Here is a 22,320-nt window from a genome sequence, read left to right as displayed (position 1 = left end):
CACAAAGCATGTGTTAAATTGATAAAAAGTGATAGCAAAGACTTATATTGTTAGAAAAGATTTTTATTTTGGATAAATGCTGTTCTTTTAGACTTTTTATTCATCCAAGAATCCTGAAAAAATAATCAAAGTTTCCTTAAAAATATTAAGTAGCACAACCGTTGCCAACATAGATAATTCTTTGATAAATAGAAAAATCCAAAGATCAGCATTTATCTGAAATAAGATTTTGTAACATTATACACTTTACCATTCAAAAGCTTGTTTCTAGTATTTCTATTTCGGATAAATGCTGTTTTTCTGAAGAAACCTGAAAAAGTTCTACTTTCAACATAATATTAATAAATGTATTTTTGAGCAGCAAATCAGAATTTTAGAATGATTTCTGAAGGATCTTGTGACTAGAGTAATGATGCTAAAAATTCAGCTTTGAAATCACTGGAATAAATTACGTTTTAAAATATATTCAAATAGAAAGCAGTTATTTTAAATAGTAAAAATATTTTAGAACTTTATTGTTTTTGCTGTACTTTGGATCAAATAAATGCGGGCTTGATTAGCAGAAGAGACTTAAAAAACATTAAAAATCGCACTGTTCAAAAACTTTTGACTCGTAGTGTAAATACTTGCACTTTAATATTAATAACAAATAAAATATCTAATTATTTGTTGTATTTACTTTCAAAGCATTTAAATGGTTCCTGAAAGGTTGCATGCATATGGTTTTGGTTGATGGCATAGAATTTTATCCCTTTCTAGATTGATTTTTCAAAATGTACAGGGATTTTTGCTAATAGTTGCTACGATGTTCTCAAGGTACTATTAGCAAACACACGGTGAGGTTGTGGAAATTTGAAATGTTCCCTAAGACAGATGTTGTGCTCTAGGCAGGAAGCATATGTTTAGAAATGTGACGCAGAATTCTTGCATGAGTTGAGAGGTAATCTACCGACCATTTATTATTCTCAGTTTATAAAACAAAATAGTTATCTGTCACAACCGTGATGTCACAGTTTTGCTTGTAAGGTCATGCCAGGGCAAAATAACCTCATAGTTTTGTGAACTGGTGTTCGTTTTAGAAAAATTTATGTACTGACGGACTGAACACCGGAAGAAAGGCTGTGAATATCTTTCTACTAGGGCTGTCAATCAATATTTCAACAGATTTCATCAGAATGATTTCTGAAGGATCATGTGATACTGAATACTGTTTTTGTTTTGCAGAATGTAGTTTTCAGCATTTTTAGGCAAGAACCTTTTTTTAATAAAAATAATGTCTATTTAAAAAATTTGCTTCAAAGTTTTCGGAGATGTGAGCTCTAGGGCATCAGCAAGCGTTCAGCACTCATGAACCCGCCAAGAGCAGCCTTACCTCTAAATTATATTTAAATAAAAAACAAAATACTATTTTAAATTGTAATAACATTTCACAATATTAGTTTATATTTTAAAGACTTATTTTAAAAATATTACAAATCTTACTAACCTTAATTTTGTAGTGTTTGTCTACATCTATCTGTGTATGTCTATATACACTACCAGTCAAAAGTTTTTGAACAGTAAGATTTTTAATGCTTTTTTTTTAAAAGTCTCTTCTGCTCACCAAGCCTGCATTTATTTGATCTAAAGTACAGCAAAAACAGTAAAACTCTGAAATATTTTTACTATTTGAAATAACTGTTTTCTATTTGAATATATTTTAAAATGTAATTTATTCCTGTGATTTCAAAGCTGAATTTTTAGCATCATTACTCCAGTCACATGATCCTTCAGAAACCATTCTAATTCCGATTTGCTGCTCAAAAACATTTTGTTTTGAGTAGAATTTTTTCGATGCTTTTTTTGATGAATAGAAAGTTCAGGGGAACAGCATTGATCTGAAATAGAAATATTGAAAGCTGAAAATGTAGCTTTGATCACAGGAATAAATTACATTTTCACATATATTAAAAAAGAAAGCAGTTATTTTAAATAGTAAAAATATTTCACAATATTACACACACACACACACACACACACACACACACACACACACACACATATAAATATATATATATATATATATATATATATGTAAAAAATAACATTATTTGCACTAAATCAGTATTCAGTATGTTAAATTGACAGCCCTACTTTTTACACACACATCCTAGAGATATGATTGTTTTTGTGGTTTGTTTGAGGATCACGTGATTATCAAAGACTTGATGGTACTTCACACATCTCTTTGCCCTGTTTATCTATTAAAGATCTTCACGAACTAGAAGCGGCCAAACTCATTTCTGCTATGAACTGCAGGAGACTCATGCACTCGTTGTCTGTTCTGCTCAGACTAAACTTCTCAATCTCTTGACTGCTAGTTTCAAGGTCTTTAATTACTCGAAAGCTACTTATTTGTATGTAGCTAAGGATAGTAAGAACAACTTGTGTAAACCACGTAAGACCAGCCATTAGAGACATTAGAATGCATGATGACAAAAATGTCCAAATGACTTATCTTAAAACCACATTTAAATACTGAACGACTATAGATGCATAGAAGGCTTGTTGTGTTTTGAGGATGTTAGCCACACTGATAAAAGTGATAAGAGTTAGCTTGCCGTTTTTCTTCTTGCTCAAATAGTGAAATGAATATTAATCAGTCTGAAAGCCTTGTGAATACCCTTATTAGACACATTATGTTTGCAGACTTCTAGATCACGTTGTTTAAAAATATTGCTTAGGTATTTTGATAAGGAAAGTGTTATGCAATGGTGATTATTTTCACTTACTGCACCAACACCTTTTTTTTAGACTGTATATAGACAATAAACTGAGGTCTTCCTCTGCACATATCTGAAACTGAGCTGCAAAGCCTGAAGCAGGACTGATGTGTAGCTGCAGATGAGAAAGAAATGAGCTTCCCTTCCCTCACAACCACCCTCTAAACCTCAGTTTCATCTTCGGCGTCTCTGCTCCTGCTGTTTTGTGTAGCACCCCTCATCTCTGCTGCATGACAGCTGAAACTTTTAATTAAGGATGTTTTGCAAGTGAGGTTGTAATTGTTGCATTTGTGGTGTTGGATCAAATGATTAGTGCCAAAGTGATTAAGTGATCTTGATTCACTTTTAGCATCTAAACCTCTGTAGTTTTTGTTAGAGGGTGTGACTATTGTCTTCTGTTTTGTTGTTGTATGCAGATGAGTCCTCCACAACACTGAAAATTGGCGCCTACATCTTGATTGGGATTGGATCTCTGTCCATGGTTATGGGTTTCCTGGGCTGCATCGGAGCCATTTATGAGGTCCGCTGCCTGCTTGGACTGGTAAGTAATTTATGGAGTTTTAATTAAATTGTAATTTTTATTTTTATTTTTATTCAATTTTATTTCATTTTAATTTTTTACTTTTTTTTTTATTGTGCATACTAATTTATATTTGTAATATTATTACTGACTACATTTAAGCCAGCATATTTTGGCCTCTGGGCTATTATCATTTTTTATTTTATTTTATTTATAGTGCATATTTATTTATATACATAAAGCCAGTACATTTTGGTCTCTGGGCTATTATAATTTTTTATTTATTTTATTTATAGTGCATAATTATATGTATTAGGGGTGGGCGGTACATCGGTGTCATAGTCAGCACCGGTAATAAATCAATTATGTGCCTCGAACGGCTGCATTTACATCAATAATAGCTAATTCTAAATAAGGCATTACATTTTCTTCAAACGTTCAGGTGTGGTCTGAATACCTGTCCTTATACTATATATCTTGTTGTAAATAAAAAAAGTAAAACATATTCGTATCAGCTTTGCAGGTGGTAGGTAAAAGGGGAGTGGCCATTAAACGACTGGTGAAACATCGTGAAGAAAGGTCGGGCCTGTAGTCAATACCAGGGGCGGAGTGGCAAAAAAACCCGGGACTTTTCCCGGTCGGCCGGCCGAAGGACACAGCGAATCACAAACTGAGCGGGCGCGAGGCGAACTAATATTGTATATAATTTTCGCACTTTCAATATGCAGGGTATAGAAATCGCTTTTAAATGAGTGCTTGCGCTGTTTACTTTTACTTTCGATTTTGCGATAACGCACACTCTGTGTAAAGGGAGCAGAACATCTTATAATAGATGTTTGTCAGTGAGTACAAGATTGCAGCAAATCCTCCAGTCTATTTGTGTCATCTCTCTTTGCTTTCGACCCGTGATCATTCAAATCTAAAGGTCATTGTACACTGAGTCCAATTTTCGTATGCGTTTTTTTTTTTAGTTTTCTCATATTCGCCATCCTTATCAAAATGCTTATTATGGATGCGAAAATGCAGAAAATCAAACACGATCCGATTTTTTTTTTTTTTATGACGGACGAAAGTTTCAGAGGCAGTGTGTAAACTCGATCGACATAACCTGTTTTTTTTTTTTTTAACGTGCAAAAATCTCGGACGAAAATTTCGTACTCATGTGTGCAATGACATTAACTCCAGCAGCTCGTGTTGATGCAGGGTTGCCAAGTCCGCGTTTTTCCCCACAGAATTGGTCTACTTTTTAAACTGTTGCCATGGGTTGATTTCCCCCAGTTATTTAAAGGTTTTAAATATTGCAGAAATTAAATTTCAATAAAAAAATATTTTTTGTTTTGTTGTACACTAAGTAAGATCTTTAGGTTTTTTGCAAAATAAATATGTTGAGAATGCATACTCTCCCATGTCTCTTTTTGATAAGGATACCTACCATTTACTTATTATATTATAAAAATATTAACTTTATTCACATACTAAAGGGACAGGACAGGCTACTCCTCCCCAAAAGTGTACCAAAAGTAATACTGTGATATTATACCGTCACCGTTCAAAAGATGAAAAATACAGTGATATTAATTTTAGGTCATATCGCCCACCCCTAATTTGTATACACAACATTACTACTGACTACATCAAAGCCAGCACAGTTTGGTCTCTGGGCTACTATCATTTTAATTTTCTTTTATTTTATAGTGCTTATTTATATATAAGTAATGTTACTACTAACTACATCAAAGCCAGAACATTGTGGTCTCTTATTATTACTACTGACTACATCAGAGCCAGTTATTTTTGGTCTTTTTAGTTTTAGTTTATTATTTATTTAATTAATTTATTTAATAATATTTTTTAACAGTACATTATATTTATGTAATATTACTGCTAATATAACTACATCAAAGCAAGCTTGTTTTGGTCTCTGGGCCATTATAATATTTTATTTTATTATTTAATATAATGTAATATATTATAATATAATATTTTATTTTAATTATAGTGCATATTTATTTATATGTATTTCTACATCAAAGCCAGCACGTTTTGGTCTTTTATTTTATTTTATTTTTTATTGATAGTGCATTATATATTTATATACGTAACATTTCTACTTGCTACATCAAAGCCAGCACGTTTTGGTCTTATTTTATATTTTAATTTTAATTTTAATTGTATTCATAGTGCATTATTTATATTTATAATATTTCAACTGACTACATTAAAGCCAGCACATTTTGGTCTCTGGGCTATTATAATTAAAAAAAATTTAATGTTTTATTTTATTTTTTATAGAGCTTATGTATTTATATACGTAACATTTCTTCTTACTACATCAAAGTCAGCATGTTTTAGTCTCTGGGCTATTATATTATATTTTATAATTTATTATTTTTTTAATTGCAGTAGTTTTTGTCACTATTTATACAGTATTTATAAAATAAGTGTTAATAGCTTATTTTATTTTATTATTTATAGTGCAGATTTGTTTTGTATATATAATATTGCTACTGACTACATCAAAGTCAGCGCGTTTTTGTCTATTTTATATATATATTATTTTATTTAGTTATTTATTTATTTAGCCAGCTATTTTTGGTCTCTGGGCTGTTATTTAATTTAATTTTGCATATTTATTTGTAGGGGTGGGACGATACAGGTAACTCAAGATTCAATTCTGTGACGATATGTGGCCCACGATAGCGATAATATCACGATTCGCGATATCTACGATATTCAATATATTGGAAATTTCATCAACGATATATCACGATATATGTGACTGAAAAAGAACAAAATACCCATAATAAGGAAATCTTAAGCATTTATTAATGCCAACATTTTCAACACTGTGCAAAGAAATATGTATTTGCATAATAACTCACTGCCTCCTGGTCTTAAATGTAAACGCTGTACAGCTAGACAGATAAAAGTGCCTGAACATTAAAAAAACAACATGAACATTAACTAACATGTGTAAACCGTGATACTGAAACGTCAGTAGTAAGTTACTGTAAAGTGCTTTATGTTAACCTGGACAGTGGTCTCATCAAGGCATATTCTTCTTGAGGAACACTAACGCCTGTGTGTATGCAAAGCAGCACGGACTCGTTTTGCTTTCACACAGAACACGTTTTATAAACAACGTATTATTCAATGCACTTGAATGCACTTGCACACCGCTTCTGGGACGTACTGCCGGACAGCAACCGCGTGCAGTGTGAACGCTCTAATCCGTTAACATGGGTGCGGAAAAAAATACTCAACGCATACGCACTGCAGACGGAGTATGTGTGAAACAGGCGTAACTGATCAGCATGCTCAACTAGCGGAAGCGTCTTTGTTTGTTTTTCGTTATTTTCCGCCATTTTTCTCACTTCTCTTTTTCTGCGCTTCTTCTCTGTTGTTGTTAGATAACTTGTGTTCTTCACTGGCCGCTGCTTCTGCCACTTTACCCGTATTTACTCGAACAGCGCCCCCCGCAAACAGAATGGTAGATATTGGGTAGTGACAGTGACACTGACGACGGGTAAATTAATCATTTTGTGTTGTAATAAAATATCGATATTGGCCGTTAGTGTATCGATTATTTATTGCGACAGAGAGCACAACAATATATTGCAATATCGATTTTTTTTCCCACCCCTATTTATTTGTATATAATAAACTGCTGACTACATCAAAGCCAGCTATTTTTTTAAAACTGTTCACTATTATTTCAGTATTTATAAAATTACAATGTTAATAGCTTTTTTTTTTATAGTGCAGATTTTTTTGTGTGTATATATAATATTGCTATTGACTACATCAAAGCCAGAGCGTTTTTGTCTCTGGGCTGTTTATTTATTTATTTGTTGTTTTATTGTATTTTTACTAGTGCATATTTATTTATTTATTTATTTATTTCTAATATTTCTACTGACTACATTAAGGCCAGCTATTTTTGTTCTGTTCTGTTTAGTGCATTTTATTTAATATTGATAACTTTATCAAAGCCAGCTTGTTTTCGTCTCTGGGCTATTATTTTAAATTATATTTTAGTTAACTGCTGACAACATCAAAGCCAGCTAATTCTGTTCTGTGGACTATTCGTATAAATTATATTTCACTTAACCGTATTCAGTCATGGCCCTATTTATACAGTATTTATAAAATAACAGTGTTAATAGCTTTTAGGTTTGACACTTTATATTTTTTTCAGCGCAGCTTCATTGAGCACTGGACCATTTACAGAAGCCGTCAGGCATAGAGGTGCTGCTACGCTGTAGTAATCACAGACACAACAAGTCCAGAATTATGCGTGCCCAGAGCGTCTGCCGAGGGAGCCCTTCCCCATTAGCATGATAAAGAGTTAGTTTGAAATGGCTCTCTGAGGTTAATGCTGCTGGATTTACTGAGCTGGAGTGACAGGGATAAGTCAGTCAGATTTAGGGGCTGTCCGTGCAAGAACCGGGGGCCGTATTAGCTTATCACTGGATAAGCTTAGTGGTCAGCAAGGGTCTTTGTTAAACTGTTTGACCCATTTAGAAAATAAAGTTAGCTAGCTGTCACTCTTGTCATGTGCTATATCATGCAGAGTTGTGTTTGTTAATATGTCCAATAAACAAGTGAACGTGTTTGTCTGATCTCTAATGACTATAAGATATCAGTTAAAGGATATTTAAAGCAAAACTATGACGTAGTAGGCTTTGAGGTTTTAGCTTTTGTTTAGGTGTCCAGTAATTGATAGTAAACTGATTTTTCTGTCGTCTGTTTGCAGTACTTCACCTGCCTCCTCCTCATCCTCATTGCCCAGGTGACGGCCGCTGTTCTCATCTACTTCCAGCGAGACCTGGTAGGTGACCAGACCTCTGAAGGATTTATTTTAGTGCTATTTATGTACCATTGTAGTATTTATTAATATTTATAATTAAATATAATATTCATTATAATTAATTAAATTAATCATTTTATGTTCTGTTGTCATTTTAATTGTTTTTTTTAATATTTATTTTGTTTAGTGTAAATGTATCTGTAGAAGACACATATCACATCTGTCACCCTAAATGAGATATGACATATTTAAAAAGATATATATTTTTTATTTATTATAGTGATTGTTTATTTATATATAATAATACTCCTGAGTACATCAAAGCCAACTCTTTTTGGTCTTTTAATTTAATTATTTCATTTTTAATATTTGTTTTGCATTTTATTTATATAATATTACTGCTGGCTACATTGAAGCCAGGTCTCTGGGTGTTTTGTTTTGTTTTGTTTTGTTTTATTTTTATAGTGCATATTTATTTATATAATATTACTGCTAACAAAGCCAGGTTATTTTGGTCTCTGTTATTTATTTTATTTTATTTTATTTTTTATTTTTAGTGCATACATCAAAGCCAGCTCTTTTTTGCCTTTTAATTGAATTTCATTATTTCATTTTTAATAGTGCATTTTATTTATATAATATTAATGCGTGTTTTGGTCTCTGTTTTTTATTTGTTTTATTTCATTTTTTATAGTGCATATTTATTTATATAATTACTGCTAACTACATTTAAGCCAGGTCATTTTGGTCTCTGGATTGTTATTTATTTATTTATTTTTTTATTATTTATTCTTTTTTATTTTTAATGCATACTTATTTATATACATAATATTACTACTGACTACATCAAAGCCAGCATGTTTTGGTCTCTGGGTTTATTTTATTTTATTTTATTTATTTATTTTACATTTTATTTTATTAGTTTATTGTATGTATTTATTTATTTTTCATTTTTTTATCTTTAGTCCATATTTATTTATATACATAATATTACTACTAACTACATCAAATCCAGTGTGTTTTGGTCTCTGTTTTTTTTAAAAATATATTTATTTTTATTTGTTTGTTATTATTATTATTATTTATTTAATTTGTTATTATTATTATTATTTTTTTTACATTTTATTATTTTTATTTATTTATTTATTTGTGTGTTTATTTATATTTTTACTTCAAGTCCATATTTATTTATATACATAATATTACTATTAACTGTATCAAAGCCAGTGCGTTTTGGTCTCTGGGCTATTATAATTTTCTTTTAAAATTGAAAAAAAAAATTATATAATTTTATTTTTATTTTTAGTGCATATTTATTTATATGCATAATATTACTACTTACTACATCAAAGCCAGTGTGTTCTGGTATCTGGGCTATTATTATTATTATTATTATTATATATATATATATATTTTTTTTAATAAATATTTGTACAATATAATATTTATTTTATAATATTAATGTATAAATATATAATAATATATAATAATAATTTGTCTATTTAAAAAATTACTGTCTGAAAGGGATAGTTTACCCAAAAATGAAAATTGTCATCATTTACTCAAACCTGTCTACATTATTGTTGTTGTTGTTATTATTATTATTATTATTTATTTTTATTTTTTTATTATTATTGAACACAAAAGAAGATATTTAAAATAAAGTGTGTAACCCAACAGTTTCTGGTCCCCAAAAAAATACAATGGAAATTACTGGAGACCAGTAACTTAAGAAAAAACACAGGTGTGGAACAACTTGAGGGTTTGTAAATGATGACAATTTTAATTTTGGGGGTGAACCATCACTTTAAATGGTTTCATTATAGTTAGCTGCAGTTTGTTAGCTGGTAGTGTAGCTATCAAACGTACCAACGCTTAAAAAAGAAGAAGAAGAAGCAGCTTTACTGTACTTTTAAAACCTGATTAGCTTGTAGTTTAGATTAAAAAGTCGCTTCCCCAACATTGTCTTTTAGTATGTAAATATTTAGCACATTTCTCCTAAATGACCCAGAAGTATGAATAGATGTGTTATGATGGTAACATGGTGTTTGTATATCACTGCTGTGTTCAAAAAGGATGTTTCTTGCAACAGCATTACAAGCTTGCAACACTTTTTCAAGTCAGCTGTTGTGACTGTTCTGTAATCTCTTAACCCTTTGGTTTAAACCCACCGTGTTAGGTAGTAACAGGAAATGTCACAGCAAGTTAACAGGTGGCGACGGTGTAGAAACTAGGACTTTAAATGAAGTAGCTAAAGCAAGATTCAAACATTAACTGATGTAGTACACTTCCTAAATCATGGAGGAAGTGGACTTCATTCACTTTCCGTTGCACAATAGCCATTCACGGCACAAGAAGTGTCGGTGGTATGACGAGATGTTTCCGTAAGTAACAAAAACAGGTGTCACTTTTGATGTGGGTGATTCTACATCCCTCGTTTCATCTCGACTGAAGCTTATCAACAGCGCCCTCTAAAGGAACAAGGCGGAGATGCACAAACATTGCATGATTAAAAAACAACAGGATCTGCACTTTGTCATCAGCCTCTCTGTAGTATTAGGACGGATGTATACATCCTTTAATGCAGGAGTTTAACTCCCTTGTGCTTAGTCAGCCTAGCTTAAATCAGGTTTAGTTGTAGTAGCACTAGGCCATAAGCATATGGTTAATGCTCAGCTTAACTCTCTGTGTTTAGTCGGTTTTGTGTTTGTATGCATAAATGCATACTTTTAGTTTAGCGTGTCTAGTGTTCCTGTAGAGCAGGTAATTGAAGTCTGTGCATGGGCATGCTCTGTTTTCTCTGTATGCTTCACCACAGGGCATGCTGGCTGCTTTTCCCAGAACAGGGCGAGGTTCACAACAGTCTTTAACACCCTCTGTGCATAAGCAGTGCTTTGCAGTTTTAGTTTATCATTGTTGTAGCCCCCTCAGCGCAGTCCGCTCCACCACACCTCCTACACACGCATCAACTTTAAACTTCAAAAAGACATTTACAAGAAAATGTTGACTTGCACAGTGATTTACTGATACAAGGTTTTCGACGCACATATACATTTTTGAAATGTAAAGAATGTTTTGTAATTGTTTTCTGCTGCTGTTATCAGTTAGATGACAATCTGAAGGTCCAAAAAATGTGAAATACTTTTATTCACCAAGGATGCATTCAAATGATTAAAAGTAACCTTAAAAACATTTATAATAAATAGTGTTGGAAATGTTACTTGTAGGTTACAGATTACAAGTTGGGCTATTTAAGGCACTGCAGGCCAAAACATTTTTTTTTTTTTTTTTGCACCTACACTCTTAAAAATATGCTTTAAAAGGTTCTTCAATCGATGCCATTGAAGAACCATTTTTGGTTCCACAAAGAACCATTCAGTCAAAGGTTCATTAAAAAAAATCATCTCTTTCTTACCTTTTTATAATCTGTACATTATCTGTAAATTTTTGTTTTGAAAGTGAACTACTCCTTTAACATTTTTATTCCTGTCTATATCCTTTTTTTTACAGAGGGATTTGTTCATATATAATTTGCTTGTTTTTTTTGGGGAACATTTTATTCCCCCAAAAATAGTGTATATATGTCTGTTTTAAGTTTTTTCTGAATTATGTGACGAAATGAGATGCCCACAATTCCCTCTGTAAAAACTTTTGACTCTTAATATGTCAAAAAAAAAAATGAAACAAGAATTTTGAAACTGACTTCATCCAGTGTTTAGGTTTTTGTACTAAAATAAGTATGCAAATTAGCGCATATTTCATTAAACAATGCCTCATTTGCATATTTAAACCTTACATTTTAGAAAACGTGTAATACAAAAAAATATCTGCAATTACCGAAGTAATCAATCAACTGGGTAAGTAAGGTGATTTGAGGTTAAATACTGATTTAAAATGATCAGATATAGTTTAATAGCTATGATAATGTTTGTAAAAACAAATTTTTGCATTGCTATGACAGGAAACACTGACTTTTTTTTCCAAGGCATTGTTAGATGCCAATCTTTAAAAATATAGCATAAACATAATCCCAAATTGAAAATAAAAGAGTTATTAAATAAGCATGGGTCCTATTCTGTCCTAAACTCCTGAAACATCAGTGTCTCATATTTTAGAGAAATCAAATTAAATTTGTGTGTGTGCGTGTGTGTGCGTGTGCGTGTGTGTGTGTGTGTGAAGAATATTCATAGGTAACCCCTTTGTAATCATTAGCATTTTCATAAATAACTGTACTGTACTTTTCATAAATTACTGCAATATATTGTACAACTCTGGATTTTAATAATGTACTTGTAAATGTTGAAACGGACATGAACTAAAATTAACAAATGCTGTAGTTTGTTTTTCATTTGTAGTATTTTATATAGTTTTTATATTTTATATAGCTATATTTTTATATAGCTGTAGTATTTTTCATTGTTAGTTCATGTTAACTAATATGTGACCCTGGCCCACAAAACCAGTCGTAAGTAGCACTGGTGTATTTGTAGCAATAGCCAAAAACACTTTGTATGGGTCAAAATTATCTATTTTTCTTCTATGCCAAAAATCATTAGGATATTAAGTAAAGATCATGTTCATGAAGATATTTTGTACCATAAATATATCAAAACTTAATTTTTGATTAGTAATATGCATTGCAAAGAACTTCATTTGGACGACTTGAAAGGCGATTTTCTCAGTATTTAGATTTTTTTGCACCCTCAGATTCCAGATTTTCAAATAGTTTCATCTCGACCAAATACTGTCCTATCCTAACAAACCATCTCCTGTAGAGGATGCAAAAAGTTCCTCTGACTGTAACTCAGCCGCTGGGTTGTTTCATCGAACCCAGCGGTTGGGTAGAAAAAATAACCCAGCAGTTTAGTTACAGAAAAACTACCCAGCACCTGGGTAAAAATATTAAAAACAACCCAATAAAACAACCTAACATGCTGAAACTTTTGTTAAAAAAACTGCATTTTTTTAGAATATAGTTTTTTCTAATACATTTAATATAAATATTTATACGATTTTTCTTTTTTTGGATTCTTTATAACACATTTTTGGCTTCAATTAATTATACATAAATGCAACAAATTTTGTAAAAATGTTTAAACATTTGAAATTTTTATTTAGTTTCTCGCATTAAAGAATGGTGATTTTTAAAGAATATAAGATGACAGTTAGTGGTATAACAGAGAGTGTTATTCAGTTCACAATATACATCCTAACATGTCTCCATGTGCTTATTTTTAGCTAAAACATGAGATGTCCACTATTGTGAACAAAATTCTGGTGAGCTACACCGGTCATAACAAGACATCTGAGCATGCCTGGGACTACCTCCAGAGAACGGTGAGCTTTTCCTTCAGCTATTGTCTGCCATTTCCTCCCTCACTGACTTTTTTCCATCATTCCCTCAGTGAACTTACAGTAATATCTGTTGCTTATCTTAGAGATGACAGAACATTATGTTTCTTGGACTTTCCTTGTGGCTTTTTATCTGTTGTTTAACAAGCAGTTTTTCAGGTTATTTAAGTTTTCTGTGCTAATATGCCTTTTGTCATTTTATACAGATTTTTATTATTCTTTCCTGCTTTTTCTTTTCTTTTTCTCTCAGATGAAGTGCTGTGGTTGGACTGGACCATCTAACTGGACAGAAAATGTGATGATAAAGGGTCAAAAGAACAATACTCAGAATCTATACCCATGTTCCTGCAGAAATGAATCAATCAGCGGCCCATATTTGGAAGAAACAGGCTTGTGTCAAACTTTGTCCCCTGATTGGCCTGTCTTCACTACGGTACAAACATACAACCTTACTGTGTACACCTACATATACAGCTGCATATTTCTATATAAAGAGATAGTTCACCCAGAAATTCTGTTAGCATTTATTCACCCTCATGTTATTCAGAAACTGTATGAATGTTGCTATACAAACTATTTTGGTGACCATTGATTTCCATTTCATGAACAAAAAAGAAAACGGGGAGATATTTCTCAGAATATCTTCTTTTATGTTCCATAGATAAAAAGAAATCCTGTGGTGAACTAACCCTTTAAGCTAAAGTGATTTTCATTGCTAATTTTCTTTCTATCCTGATATTTTTCTTACATATTGCTAACGAGACTTCTCCATCTGTGGTGCATTCTCTCCCTCTTTCCGTTTGCTTTTAGTACAACATATGGATTTCCTTTGTGGACTGGATATTAGCTTTTCTCAGCCTGTTAACCATTCACTCCATGCCAAAATTTGAGTCCCCATTCAAGCATTTGGCACTTTCATTAATAAAGAATTGATTCATGAGTGTGGCACAGGTGGTGCTTCTGCTCATTAGGTCTCAAAGCCCAGGCATGCCATTTTTTAAAATAGATTTTATATTTGCATATTTGCTTATAAACCATCTACATTTAAAGGGAATTCTGAATTCTTTCCCATAATACAATCACTTAAATTAATTTGGAAACTGAATCATATTTGTAGCGTAAACCCAGTCCCCATTGTTTGAATAAGCGGCCAAAGCATTTACTGTAAATCAAATAGTTTCCTGTAAACTAGACCGCTGACTGTTCTAGACTTTCACTTTCTTTCCCCTAGTTTGAGTTTGGCTTGTTCTGTTTGTCTCCTCTGATGTTATCTTTGGACAGCTTGGCCTGCTCAGGATCTTTTCCAAACCCTGCATATCTTTTTTTCACTCCCCTGCCCCTGATTTGTTCTGTTTTTTTTTTTTTTTTCATTTCTCTTCATTCCCTGTGTCCAGGGTTGTGCATCTAGTGTGGAGGAATGGCTCCTAGGGAACTGTGGAGTCATTCTGGGAGTCTGTGTTGGAATTGCAGTGATTGAGGTAAACCTAAAAAGCATATTATGTAAAATGCATTACAAATTCATGGTTATTTCCTTGTAACCTTGTTTTTAATATTTACACCTTGTTATCCTATTTCTTTCTTTTATTTATTTCTTTTGGGGAAAATTACCAAAAAACACAACCTGATCTCATGAGGAAAACATACCTGTGAGAAAATACGCAAGAAAAAACATACGTACCGCCATGTACGTTTCGTGACATATTTGTTGTGAAATGTCCACTGAGTGCCGCTTTTTTTCTTTTTTTTTCTGGAACAGATGAACGTACATGTGGTACGTTTTATGTGACGTTGGGTTTGCACGTGTCCCACCACAGTTCTGACAGTTCGAAATGTCCATTGAGTGGTCCTGTAACTCTAAGCTCTGTGGCGTTTTCAAATAACGTACCATCTACACTACACCTAAACCTATCCGATAGCATGAACAAAAGGGAATGTGATGTAAAAATGCAATCACAATCATGCTGTTTTAGCTTGTTTTTTGATCTTGAATCTTTCAGCTCAGAGTCATGTTTTTTCATGGGATTCATACCCAAGGATTTAGGTATGCATCTTAAGTCCAATTCTGTGCCGCTTGAGCTACCAAGCAGGTCTGTAACATCTGGAAAGTGAAACATATGGAGCTATAATCATAACTGTGTACGAAAACGATTACAAGATCTCGCTGTTTTTCCGCCTCTACTGTTCATTTCTGTTGGAAACTGCAGTGATATGTACTTATTTGTATATATTTCGCGTTTTGCGAAAAAGTTCCCACAGGTACGTTTTTTTTTTTTGTCATGAGATCAGGATCTTTTTTTTTTTTTTTTTGCATATTCTGTATTTATAATTATTCATATATATTTTTTTCATTTTTATTTTAACTATGTTTTTATTAAATATTTTTATTTAATTATTTATTAATTTAAATTATAAAAAAAAAATCTAATATATTTTACACATTTTTACTGTAAATCTACAGTACCATAAAAAAGTTTGGGCATGGTAAGATTTACGTTTTCAAAAGATTACTCACCAAAGCTGCATTTATTTGATCAAAAATACAATAAACACAGTAATAGTGTGAAATGAGATTACAATTTGGAATAACTGTTTTCTATTTGAATATATTTTAACATGTGTTTCATTCTTGTGATGCCAAAACTGAATGTTCAGCATCATTACTCCAGTCTTTAAAGTCACATGATCCTTCAGAAATCATTTTAATATGATCATTTAGTGTTCAAGAAACATTTCTTATTATTATCAATGTTGAAAAAAGTTGTGCTGCTTAATATTTTTGTGGAAACCATTTTTTAACGATTCTTGATTTAATAGAAAGTTCAAAAGAGCAGCTTTTGTTTGAAATTGAATACATTTATGATGTTACAAAATATTTCAGTCACTATTGATTTAATCTTTACTAAAAAAAAAGTATTATTAAAAAATTATGCTTCTCTAGATGTATGTGCTATGGCTTTTACATTAGTGATCAAAAACCAAATATTTTGGCATATCCTTTTAGATTTATAGTCCATTAAAGTATTATTAGGTGGAAAAAAAGTATTATGAAATAATAATGCAATTTAAAATAACAGTTTTCCATTTTTATATATAGAGTAAAATAAAATATTTCTGTGATGCAAAACTGAATTTTAATCAGCTATTACTCAAGTTTTAAGTTTTAAGCCATATGATCCTTCAGAATTATTATCGATTTTGGAACATGTGGTACTTTTCTCAGGATTCTTTGAATAAAAGGTTAAAAAAACAGTATTTATTTAAAATAGAAATCTTTTCTAACAATATAAGTCTTTACTATCACGTTTTATTAATTTAACACATCCTTGCTGGAATAAAAGTATGAATTTCTTTCAAATATAGAATGAACAAAATAATTGACTGACCCCAAACTTTCAACGGTAGTGTATATTGTTACAAACTATTTCTGTTTTAAATAAATGCTGTTCTTTTTAACATTTTATTCATGAAAGAATCCTAAAAAAAAATCACTGGTTGCCAAAAAATATCTTTTCAACATGGATAATAAATCAGCATATTCGAATGATTTCTGAAGGATCATGTGACACTGAAGCCTGCAGTAATGATGCTGAAAACTCTGCTTTGCATCACAGGAATACATTCTATTTTAAAGTATATTAAATATATTTCTATATTTTTAATTAAATAAATGCAGCTTTGATGAGCAGAAAATGTTTTGTGTGTATGAGAGAGAGGTGGGAAACCAGATTGTGATCACTGTATCTGCTTACTTCAGCTTTTAGGAATGATCCTGTCCATGTGCCTGTGCAAGAGTGTCCAACAGGAGGATTACACCAAAGTACCCAAATACTGAGAGCAAACCCCGCTTCAGTGACTCACTCCCACATCAGAAAACAGCAGTGTTACAGCCTCTCCACATCAACATAACAACTGGAACAAAGCAGACCAGACCACATCCAATCACCCACCCACACACACACACACACACACACACTCTTCACTTTAACTTTATTATCCCCTTTAAAAATCAGAAAAATCCAGTTTAGGATCCACACTTTCCTGATAAGGACTGTTGCCTATTTTTCATTCAAAGAAACTAGTGATCTTTTACTTATTAGTGCTCTGCAGGGTCTAAATAGCTTTATATTTGGTTTCTCACGTGTGTATAGCATATACTGTACACTGACTGTTGCATTATGGTTTTCATTCTTAGTTGAATCAGAGAGCACTTTAGAGAAGAGCTATTAGCTACTTTTAAAATATTTTTATAAACCAGAGGGGAAAATCAACACTTTTTACGTTTTATCATTTTTTTTTATTATGAGAATTGTGTACTTTCAATTCGATTATGTGTATATAAATACAATTGACATACTTCAATGAGGTTTCTTCTTACTGAATAACTACATCTTAGTTATCGCAGCCCTTAACGATGGCTTTTCTATACGTAAGCGAAGTGTTATTAGCCAGGGTTGGGTCACTCAGGGCGGAGGCAGGTGCGGTGCGGGTAAAGATGGCTGCGGTTGAGGAATTCTAGGGCAAATGACAAGGTTAGAACGGCGTACTATAGCGTTTCTTGTGGTTTACATGTGAGTCGCCCTACATCGCTCTGTGGATCAGGGTGTGTATGTGGATTTAGGATGGGCACGTATACCACAGATTCTTCTGCTGTGCTGGTGTGGGTAAAGCAGCTGTTCAAGTATGTCTATAACAGGCATTTGATACAGATCCTGCTGACTAGCTTCAGCTGTAGCCTGCAGCGCCACAGCAAAATTCACATCTGTCTTCCTGTTACTGACCCATTTCAGCTGAACCAAAATAATGTGTGAAGTTGTGTGAGGCTTTTTTAATATCTTTCGTTTCCTCTTTTTAATATTTTTGTCTATGTTTTTATTATTTCAAGTGAAGCTGATGTAAACAATGTCAGTGTTGTTCATATCAGCAGTTGTTCCCGGCGTTTCTGTTGGCAGTAGTGTTTGTTCGGAAAAGAAGCAATCGAAGCTTGTTCTGAGAAGATAAGAGAATAGAATGACCAAGTCACTCTCTTTCTAGCTCAGTCCTTTAAAATAAACTGATAGTTGTACAGACTTAGAAGTAATTTCAGTCTTTTTTTTTTGTATTTTGTCAAGAAGCTGTCTTCTAGAACTCTAGTTTAGATACTGAAAGCATTTTTTTCCCCTTGAAATGGACAGATATTTTGATAACTGTATTTCTGAGGTAAAGTGAAGATGAAGGGTTTTTTTCTACATTTCTTATGCGAGATTTTCTGTTTAATTGGGAAGCCATGTTTATGTAGTAAACTGCTTAAGTAGTACAAAACATGTCTATGCAACAGTTATGAGTTGGATTAAAAAAAACTTTGACACAATCTGTGTGATTTGTCACTGAGTGGGTGTCATTTAATCTGTTTATTTCTGTCTATATGTAACGTCATGAGAGACCAAACTTCATTTCTTTCTAATAGATATTATCTTACCTTCATTGTAATGGTCTGCATTTGTTTTTGTCTAATTTATTTACATTTATATTTTACTGTATTTTTAATTAAAGTATTATTACAATAACAGTTTATATATTTTACCTATATTACGTATATTAAATGTTTTTCTGTGATGGAAAAGCTGTATTTACAACAGTCTTGACTCTCTAGTGTCATGTGATCCTTAAGAAATCATAATATGCTGATTTGGTGCACAAGAACCATTTAAAACTTGATCATAATGGGTTAACGTTTTTATATAAGGTAATTTTTTTCAGGATCCTTTGATGAATATAAAGTTCAAAAGAACAGTATTTACAATAACTTTAATAAAAATGTCTAGATAATTTACTTACCATGTCATCCAAGATGTCCTTTTTTCTTCAGTCGAAAATAAATGAAGGTTTTTGAGGAAAAAAATCCAGGAATTCAATGGGGATCAGCAGGTTGAAGATCGAAGTATTACAGTTTCAATGCAGCTCCAAAGGGCTCTACACAATTCAAGCCAAGGAATTATCTAGCTAAATGAACGGTCATTTTCTAGAAAGAATTTAAATATATATATACTTTTTAACCACAAATGCTCATCTTGCTCTGCAGTGTGCATGCCGTCTTTAAGCATTAATAATCACACTGGAACGATAACTCATGGTTAGTTTTTTGTCTGTGTACTTCGATTCACAAAGGTAGGGTAGGGTAAAAAAACTCCATCTCATTTTCTCCTCCAACTTAAAAATCCTCCGACATTGTTGTTTTACCTTTTTTGTTTGACTTTCTTTGCACATCCACTTTGTAAACACTGGGTTGGTACTTCCCTACATCATGCATACATGATCAGTAATGCATGAGATCAAGTTAAGGCAAGAGGAGCGTTTGTGGTTAAAGGGATAGTTCACCAAAAAATGAATATTTGTTATTAATAAGTACTTATCACTGCAGTTTCCAACAGAAATTAACACTAGAGGCGGTAAAACAGCAATCTTTTGTAATCATTTTCGTACGCAGTTATGATTACAGCCAGTGGTGTAGTCTAGTTTTTTGTAGTGAGTATACTGTGATTTTTCATATTCACCCATCCCAGAGCAACACCCCAAACGCCACCACACTCATTAATGCATACAGGATGCATCTATATGTAATTGAGAGCATTTTGAAACACTGCTTATGTGTTATCATCAACATTTTGATTTATTTTTAGCAAGTTTTATGAGCTGTCCATTTTCAATGCACATTTAGGGGTACAAGTTGGAACTATTAATTACAATAAATTCAGGGCTCGAAATTAACTTTTTTACTTGGTAGCACTGGTGCTCCCAACTTCAAAAAGTTAGGAGCACCAAAAAAATTTAGGAGCACCCAATTTCTTTTTAGTAATGTGCCAATCTTGATTTGTCATGGCCGATTCTTATTGCTGATGCTTTACAAGCAAATTGGCTGTTTTTGAAAGCCTTTTTTTAGTATTTTACGCCTTAAGCAAGGGACAACCACTGCATTTTTAAACCATCTTCAATATTCAAAGTGCAAATAGAGACCGAATTTTTCAAGCATGTTCTAGAGCTATAGACAATTACACAACCTATAATAGCCCACATACTAACAGCCTAGATATGTGATGTAGCCTAATTTGCGGGATTCGCTCTCTAAATGTGCAGTATTAAAATTGCTTTTGAATGCGCGTGCGTTTTACTTTTGGTTTCGTTTTAACGATTGCGTGAAACTCTCTGTGGTGCTGAGCGTGCATTCTACAATACAAGAGATTATTTTAACAAAACTGTTTAAAAGTGGAAGACACAAACAGGATTTTGAAAAGCGTGTCCCGAGTGGAAATTACATCTTTGTGTGAGTGGAACTCTGCCGCTGAGTTAGCATTTGATGTGAATGTATGCCGTGTTGGACAGTATATTGAGACGGACAGGCTTGTGAAAACACTGAAAGAGTGTAATTTGAGTCTGTTTTCGTTTCATAATTCATATCTCATTTACTGGTTTGCATAACTTGATTTCAAACTTGCGCAGAGAATGACCACCAAGCTTGATAGGTGACGTCAGATCCAGGTCACAGCAGGCTATGGAAGGCTTAATAGTTCTTATTCCATGGAATGTCTGGATACTGGATTCTGATTGGCTGGCAGGTGTGCAGTAAAACCGTTTAATGCACAGGTAGTTCCAAGTCAGTTAAATCACCGTTCTATATTAATGCGCTGCTTTAATTGATGCACGCAAACACACACACACAGAGAGAGAGAGAGAGAGAGAGAGGTCTGACTCAGAGATAGCACTGTGCTGCGCACATACATAAACTTCTTGTCAGCACTTCCCTGCGATTCTTAACTTATTGTTAAAATATCCTAGATACTAGATCGCTACATTATATTCCTCAGCAACTAGGTGGTAAAACGGCTGTTTTTGAATGAATTTGTTGTTTGTAGAGAGAGACCCGCAGCATGCAGGCAGGTACGCGCGCACACACACACACACACACACACACACACACACACACACACACACACACACACACACACACACACATGTTGGGTTTACATGTTTTATGGGGACATTCCATAGGCGTAATGGTTTTTATACTGTACAAACCATACTTTCTATGGCCCTACACCTACCCTACACCTAAACCTAGCCCTCACAGGAGATTGTGCATACTTTTACTTCATCAAAAAAACTCATTGTGCATGATTTATAAGCCTGTTTCCTCATGGGGACCTGAGAAATGTCCCCACAAGCTCAAAATCTACCGGTATTCCTATCCTTGTGGGGACATTTGGTCCCCACAACGTGATGAATACCAGGTACACACACACACACACACACACACACACACACACACACACACACACACACACACACACACACACACACACACACACACACACTATTGGAATGTCATCTCTCTCTCTCGCCTTGTCGATCGATAATTTACTGAAACAAATGCTATAATTCATTCAAATAAATGTGATCTTACCGCACTATTTCATCTCTGTGTGATTTGAAGCAGTTATTTGAATAACGTATTTTTTACCTATTCGGTCAAATATTGTGCTGCAAAGAGCAGTACTAGTTTTAACTTGTCTATAACTTGGCAAATAACCATGGAATAAGCGGGATAATCAACGGTTTGCCGTGCATTAAAGGATTTAAAATGCACTTTGCGGAGGCAACCACCCTCCGCGAACTCCACATCGTGCATTTAAAATCCTTTAATGCACGGCAAACAGTTGATTATCCCTTACATATGTCATTAATCTTCAAATAGAAGCAGCCTATTGGTCTACAGATTTTTAACTCAAACTGTTGCAGTCTGCAGTGATTTAATGGCAGTGGATGGGCACCGAACCTTTGAAAGGAAAAAAAAAACATGCACAGACAAATCTAAATTACACCCTGCGGCTCATAACAATACATTG

General features: G+C 33.0%; 1 protein-coding gene across 1 annotated transcript in view; it reads left to right on the top strand.

Moving 5' to 3' along the window:
* cd82b (CD82 molecule b) overlaps positions 1-19,253 on the top strand; it is a 41,717-nt gene extending 22,464 nt beyond the window's left edge. Inside the window, exons 4-9 of the mRNA XM_073850374.1 lie at positions 3,179-3,303; positions 8,039-8,113; positions 13,331-13,429; positions 13,695-13,877; positions 14,839-14,922; positions 17,199-19,253. Coding sequence (XP_073706475.1) covers positions 3,179-3,303; positions 8,039-8,113; positions 13,331-13,429; positions 13,695-13,877; positions 14,839-14,922; positions 17,199-17,276 — 644 coding nt within the window. The 3' untranslated portion in view covers positions 17,277-19,253. The remainder of the gene's footprint in view (positions 1-3,178; positions 3,304-8,038; positions 8,114-13,330; positions 13,430-13,694; positions 13,878-14,838; positions 14,923-17,198) is intronic.
* The last annotated feature ends 3,067 nt before the right edge of the window (positions 19,254-22,320 follow it).

Source organism: Garra rufa, chromosome 11, assembly GCF_049309525.1.
Source record: "Garra rufa chromosome 11, GarRuf1.0, whole genome shotgun sequence".
In the NCBI taxonomy this organism is placed as follows: domain Eukaryota; kingdom Metazoa; phylum Chordata; class Actinopteri; order Cypriniformes; family Cyprinidae; genus Garra; species Garra rufa.
The sequence above is the reverse complement of the archived record's forward strand: the minus strand, read 5'-3'. Positions and strand labels throughout refer to the sequence as shown.